Genomic DNA, 8012 nt, shown 5'->3' with positions numbered 1-8012 from the left:
TTTATCCATAAATATTTATATTTCAGACCGAAGTTTCTTCATACATTTCTTTCTTTATACACGAATGTGTTTGTGCGATTATCTCAAAACAAACATATGAACTGGTTAATTTACATCATTTATAAGTATCATAGTTAGGTCTGAAACTGTCACACACAAGAACTTGTCGAAACAAACTTAATTTAGAAATAAACATTGCACGATACAAATATTTAACAATTCTTGCAAAACTGAAACCATTAATCAACGTGTCCTTTTTTTTATTGATTGTTAAGTGCTAAGCCAATATGTTTATTAACTATTATTAAGGACGTTCGCGGCAGTTAAGTTGTGCGCATTTATGTTTTACTGTAACACCGGTTACGCAATCAGTGTATGCTTTTTCGGATATTCGGACAAAAACATTACAACAAAGCTGGGCCGGACGTCTATAATCGGCCCGAGGGCCATTATGAGGCTGGGGCAGATTTTAGAAGTCCAGACCAGCTCTGCATGTGTTATCGTTTATATAAAAATATCGTACTATTTTGGTCATTCACTAAAATTTATGCATTACCCGATTCTCGTTATGAAATGTTCATTCATTTGATTACGCAATTCACGACGTATCTCATGTGGCTTAATTTCTGTGCAACAAGTAGCTAGAATCTCTGGATTTTAGGACAACAATTCGGTCGTGAAGGGATTTCATTTAACAGTTAAATACTTTTAAGCATCATACAACCCCAAAACTTATTTCAGATTTTGTATTTGTCATGCATAATTGGGAGCTGCGATAGGAATACAATTATTGTTCTCGCTTCGACAATCGATTTCGAACATACTGTGTTTGGTGACAGTGTTTAGCATTCGATACACTCGTTTTAAAACGTGTAATTTAAAATTAATATAGATAAACGGATTGCATAACAGAGATCGTTATTAAATAGTTTTGTTATTGTATTATTATAAGCACCGGATTTTAGTTTACATCGAGGTTAGTGTGTCTTTTACTATAAAGTTTGCTGTTTGACGAATCCTCTTTAAGTACAACAAGAGGAATCAATTTAATGTACACATGAGTTTCAGTTTCTATCGATATTTGTGTTTTCCAAATTGTGTGCTTCGTGACATTTTAATTACGTTTGATTCTTGCGCTGAGTTTTTCTTTAATTGTATTGATCACCGTTGACTTAGACTGAAAGTGGACGCCATTTTGTTCAGTTTCATTTTTTGTTACACGTTGAAATACTTTATACACGACATGCAATTACGTGTAGCATACCGGAAATTGATAAGGAACGAATTCGCACGCCGGGTATGCGGATACTTTGATAAAAGATGGCACTTCGATACCAGATAACATCAAAATCCACGCGCGAGAGGCGAGTTCTTCAGCTTTTTTGCATTTATGTTCCGTTCATTTGGTTTTCAGACACGTAACATGGTTTGGTCAATTAATGGTACAGTACTTCGTATTGCGGAGCAAAACACTCGTGGAAAAAAACTGTGGATTATAATTTAAAAAAATTCCATCGATAATCATCATGAAATCGATGATTAGTAAGTATTTCAACAAAGAACGTGTCAACTAATCGAAATAAAAGATCAATATGTCCATTAATGTTACTACAAGTTAAATTTTAGTTAACTAACGTATTTGAGGAAATTCAAATGTTTTAAGAGTCGGATGCCAAATTTTCATGGACACTTCTTTTACCGATCATCTCAAAGACAATGGCACTTCGATTTCAGATAGCCTCGGTACCTTTTACCAGATACATCACACTCTATTCAGTGAATCAGAAATGCAGAATTCGCTGTGGAATACTGTTATAGTAACCAGGCAATAAAAAAAAATGTATATACTGACGTAAATTAAAAACGAATTACCGAAACATGTTCTTATCCTTTTGGAATATGATCATGATTTGGTATAAATGTGAAAGACACATGTGAAACGAATTCGATATGCCTAATGAGTACAGTCTATATGACCATCACTTTTCCAGTTTTCGAGTCACCCAACAGCTGGATCTTCGCATGGTACACGAGCTTAAACAATTTTAAATTACATTTAAAATGTAACTCATCATACATATCGAAAATGATAATTTAAAATTGTTTAACCTCGTGCACTATGTAATTTTAAATAACATTCTTTTTAGCGAAACGGCTGAAGTAAAGCATTTATATTTATGTCCTAACGAAGGTACTAAGGCCATTTACTTATATACAAGATAGCGTGTAATGAAACGTCACTCTGCTAAAACTGCACTTTGGAGCTAAATTTCAGCAGCGATGAAGGTTCGAAATTCTATTTGAACTTTTTGGCTCAATGCCAGTAATTGAAACGAGAGCGCCGATTCCGTTGAAAGTCCATTTGCAAGATACGGGTATGTTTCTGCTGAAGTAAATTTTTAAACTAAAGGATTAGTTGTCTGAATGAAAATGTAAAAGGCTATCAACAAGATTTTACTTCAAATATATTTCTTCAGAAAATAAGCATTTGAATCTTATTTAACATTTGCACTTATAATAAAAATTATCTAAATTAATAGTAATACGATTTTTGAAAACGAACAACGCCATTGGTTATATTTTACATGTGTATGTAATTACGTTATGCATAGATTCCCAATGTGTCGCGCTTGACAATGCAAATTGATTCGTACTTCAAAATGTTTGGTAAGAATAGCCATAATATACATAAATGCATTTCAGGTAGAATACTCGGTTATCAGAGTGCCCAATTTGTTGAAAGTCTCTGTTATCCGAAGTTTCCTATATCGGGAATCAAAGTATCCGCAACTTCATGTATTCCACCTATTAAAAAAAGTTCTATCTTCGTTTATATTTCATTTAATACTATTAACATTTCAGTATTTGAAGCACAATGATTACTATTCATGTTGGAATATCAAACAATGTCTTGCAAGTAGTTATATTTTGTTGAAATGTTTACTGTTCATCCAGTTAATGCTTTTTTCCGACCGAATTTTCTCTTTTGGGGGGAACAATCTACTATTATTTCGTGATATTTTTCTTTCCAATAGAACAGGATACACCATTGATAAACTCGACCATGCGCCTTGTCTAAAAATGTAATCGTTATGATATAACTTTAAAAAAAACCCTGATAAACTTACCTCTCGCGCGTGGCTTTTGTTGTTATCTGGTATCGAAGTGTCATCTGTATCCGCATACCCAGCGAGTTCTGGGAAAACATCAGCCTTTTAAAGACTAGTGTGTAATGGGTTCTCAATAAGATATATTTGTCGAACATTTGACAGAACAATGATTCCACTTATATGGTCATAGGGTGATACTCATCACGTGATCAAAACAAAATGGACGTTCAAATTTTGAGCTCTGATAAATATTGGTAAAAACATGTGTATACTGGATTAAATTGACATAAAAAAAAAACTATATACAAAGTGCAGTAAGTGTAATATTATGGAATATACATCATGAAAAGGAATCATAGTAACTGTAGAGGCAGTAGTGGAAGTGAATCTGATTTGTATTTGAACCCTAAAAAGCAGACAAAGCAGACAAAGACAAGAGGCCCGTCAGGGGCGAAAACCTCGGATTTACATGATGTAAGTGATCTTGTTGGCAACTCTTTTGCAGTATTATATGAGAGTGACTCGGGTTAAAACTCTATAGAAACTTTTATTGACACGTGCAATGTACAGACTTGTGTAAATGTAGAAAATATCGCATTTTCTGATATGAAAGGAAATAAGAAGTCACCTAAAACTGGTCAAGCTATAGCGTCACATGAACCATCACCCACCACTCGTGTATCGGGCACTGAGAGAAATAGCCATATGTGGAACGGTTCTGATAGTGATAAAGTGAAAATTATTATGGACACTGTCGTTGACATAAAAAAGAACCAAGATTCCATGAGGAGATCGATTGACTCAAAGTTCGATAAACAACGCTAAGAAATGAAAGAGACAATTGATACACGAATACGGGCCTTACGGGATGAATGATCGGTGGATATGGCGCGGGATAGTTCCCGCCTTGATCAGATCGTGACTACTATTCAATCTTTACAAGTACGCATGGATACACTTGAGAACACGACAGATCAACGTAACGGTACATCCACGTCACATGATACCGATTACGGTCAAGGAAAAAATATCAATACATTGAATGACCCGAATCTAACGATTACAGCCAGTGGGAGACTGTAAAATGAAGGTGAAAATCTGTGAACAATAGCACAAGATCTTATTGAGGCAATGGGCGCTGATGTCTCCAATAATGTATAGGTCACAGGAGCTATAAGACTGCCAATAGATTCACGAATCGTCCCGCTCTAGTAAAGATCGCCATCCAGAACTTAGATGAAAAAATATTAGTCTTAAGAAACAAAATGGTACTGAAAGACCTCGAGGCGTATAAAAACATTTACTTGAAAAGCTGCAAGTCTCACATTGAAATACTTGTAGAAATGAACGCGAAAGCAGTGCTTCGCCAGCTTCCGCAAGGGAAAGAGTTCCGAGTTAATGCGAGCGGCCGTATCATTCAGCATGCACGACACCAGGATAACATGGAAACAGCACATAGTTCAGATTAGGAAGCGTCCCGGTCTTACAGGTCAATTATAATGTCTCACTTAAATATTTGTGGCTGGACACGTGAAAACTGTAAACTCAGAGAACAAACTATTATCGCACTTGATTCGGATATTATTTCGCTGTCAGAAACTCATTTAGGCGAACAAAATGTGATAGATATAAACGGATATACTTGGTTTGGTTTCAACAGAGTTAACATTCATAGAAACGCACCGAAACCGTCAGGGGGCGTTGTCCTTTTGGTTAAAAACTGGATTATAACGGAATACGAAATAAACGTTGTGGATAAATCTTACGATGGAATATTAGTCGTGCAATTTACACATAAACAAAATAACTATGATGTCACAGTGTTTTCATGTTACCTACCTTCAGAAAACTCGACTCGTGGTCGCGACGCCCAAGGCTTCTTTTCCCATTTGCTGGCCCAAATCTATATTAACAGTGAAAGTGACACAATTATCATTGCGGCCGATTTTAATTCGAGAGTTGGGTCGTTATAGGATATATAAGTGAAATCGATTGTATCCCTCAAAGAAATGTGCTTGACAAAACTATAAATCAACAGTGACATGCATTTACTGAATTTTTAAATGATACACGGTTCTGTGTCCTCAATGGAAGATTTGATACAAGCAAGGACAATTACACATCAGTTTCTCGCAAGGGACGAGCTACAGTGGATTATTTGTGCATTCCGCAAGACAATGTTCACCTATTTAAGACCTTTGAAGTAGTCACGGTACAGTCTATTGTTGACGCGCACGGACTTCACGGATTACTGGGCGAAAGATCAAGGTTGCCAGACCCGGAATTTAACATACTGAGTGGTGAATATGTAGGCCAAACTAACGACAAACATGAACGGATTAATGGTCTCCGCTATAATCTGCAACGGATTCCCGTGGACTTCATGACAAGTGAGTTATCACGTCTGGCGTTGCTAGATATCATCTCAAGTATTGAAAGGTGCAGAGAAACGCAAGATCAGGTGGATTTTATTTACGAAAAGCTATGCTCATGTATCAGTACTGAAATGAACAACTCTGTTCCGAAATTCTGTGATTCAAAACACGTCAGGAAAAGATATAAACACAAAAAGCCTTTTTGGAATGAACGCCTGTCAGAACTATGGAGTGACATATGTGCCAAAGAAAAACTTTATACCAAGTGCAATGGGGCTTGTTCGATTAAAATTGCGAAGAGAAGAGAGTATATAACCGCGAGAAATCTGTTTGACAAGGAATTGAGAACAGCGGAACGGCAGTACCGCGAAGCAATTGCCCTCGACATTGAAGACATGTCCACAAACAATCCAAGAGACTTTTGGAATAAAATAAATAAACTTGGGCCAAGGAAAAATAAAGATATTCCCATTGAAATAATAGACAGTAACGGGCGTGTATGTCGGGATGAAGGTTAGGTGTTCGAGCGCAGGAGGTCGGATTTTGCGAACTTATACCAAACCACCGATAATAGTGAATTCGACGAAGAATTTTTCGTTCGTAACAAAGTGCATAAACAGTTACTGGAACTAAATCTGTTAGATCCGTTATATACACAAAATGAACAGTTAAACTGTAACATAACAAAATATGAAATTACAAACATCGTTATGGCGGCAAAGTCAAGGTCAGCTTGTGGAGTCGATCAGATACCCTACGATGTTCTGAAATTCCCTGAAAGTATTGTTGTGCTACAGCAACTCTTCCATTTAATCATGGATACCAGCAATATACCTACTGTGTGGCGGAAATCTATTATATGTCCAATCTTCAAAGACTCGACCACTGATGCTCGTCTACCAATGAACTATAGAGGTGTAAGCTTATTGTCCTGTGCCAGTAAACTATACAGTTCACTTATTAATAAGAGGCTCACACATTTTCTAGACGATAACAATATTCTTGCCGAAGAGTAAAACGGATTCAGAAGCGGCCGCTCTTGCGAGGATCACGAGTTCACATTAGACAAGTATTGTAAGGGACAATAACTCTGTATTCGCTGCATTTATAGACCTGCGCAAATGTTTTGATTTTATCGACCGAGAAATGCTTATGTATAAACTTTTGCTAAACTGAGTTGACGGAAAACTTTATAACTCTATAAAAAGTATATACAGTCAGTATCGTGCGTGCGGGTTAATGGTCGTTTAACAGAGTGGTTCCAGTGTGACAAGGGCGTGAAACAGGGAGACAACTTATCGCCGACGCTATTCTCTGTCTTCGTCAATGACCTAGTTGCGGAAATCAACAACCTTGACCTCGGGGTCATGATCAATGAAACTTCAGTATCCATGTTACTATACGCCGATGATATAGTACGCTGTTTTTGAAACGGGGAAGAAGTTTGTGGATTTTAAATTAAGTTTTGGAGAAAACGTTGTTTTTTGTGTGGATTAAGTGAACATTTGGTTTATTATGGCTTGTGGATTATCTATGCAGTTTACCGACTATGGGGAATAAGCGAAAAAACAGAAATAGTAGTGGCAGTCAAAGTGGCAGTCAAAGTGTAAACAAAGCAAAAATGTCCAAACAGAGAGGCCCGTCGGAGGAGGTTAACGCAAATGTTTCAGTAAGTGAAATATTAGGACAATCTAGTGCGGTGTTATACCCAGACGTAATCAGTCCACTACAGAGTGAAGTGTTTGAGCTGTCTTGTGTAGATTCGTCCAGACCAAGTTTTGAAAAGATGGCGGAAAACGGTCATGAGCCAACAATCAAGGACGTCATGAACTTTATGAGAACCATGGATAACAGGTTAGCGGCTCTTGATGTCAAATTAAATGCAATAGATTCATTAGAGAAGAAAGTGTGCGAGTTCGAGAAAGAACTTAAGAAAATATGGGTTGCTCTTGAAGATAGGGTGAAGCGTACAGACGCGCGCGTGTTGGCGCTTGAGGAAAAGGTGGAGTTGGTTGATGTTGGGGCAACGATAGTGGCAGACAGGCTAGTTCAGTTAGAAAAGGAGCGTAACGAGCTCCGGGATGACTTTGTTTATTTGAAATCGCAGTCAATACGTAATAACTTAGTGTTTATGAATATCCCGGAAGACAACTCAACAGGAAATGAGCCGCCCGAAGTCACAGAGCGGAAGCTCCGCGTTCACATAGAAGAAACACTTAAGGTCGCCAAAGAAACCGCTGACACCATACGTTTCGAGCGTGTACACCGCGCGCCAGGATATTCGGTTCACGGCAAAGTGCGAAATATAGTCGCAAAATTTACCTTCTTCAGGGACAGGGAACTAGTGAGGAAACAATGGAAACACCTTACAGGTACAAACTACCAAATGCACGAGCAGTTTCCACCGGAAGTGGTAGAGAAGCGGCGCAAACTGGTTCCCCAGATGAAAGATGCCAAAAAGGAAGGTAAACGTGCGTGGATCGCATACGATACGTTGTATGTCGACGGCAATCCGGTACGTCCCTAG

The 8012-nt window shown here is 37.7% G+C and overlaps 1 protein-coding gene across 1 annotated transcript; it reads left to right on the top strand.

Annotated features, from left to right (window-relative positions):
- The first annotated feature begins 7271 nt into the window (after positions 1 to 7271).
- LOC127863514 (uncharacterized) lies at positions 7272 to 8012 on the top strand. Its single transcript, XM_052403057.1, has one exon. The coding sequence runs from the start codon at positions 7272 to 7274 to the stop codon at positions 8010 to 8012; it is 741 nt and encodes a 246-aa protein (XP_052259017.1).

The sequence above is a fragment of the Dreissena polymorpha genome, unplaced genomic scaffold (assembly GCF_020536995.1).
Source record: "Dreissena polymorpha isolate Duluth1 unplaced genomic scaffold, UMN_Dpol_1.0 chrUn012, whole genome shotgun sequence".
NCBI classification, from domain to species: domain Eukaryota; kingdom Metazoa; phylum Mollusca; class Bivalvia; order Myida; family Dreissenidae; genus Dreissena; species Dreissena polymorpha.
This window is presented reverse-complemented; position numbering and strand designations above follow the sequence as displayed.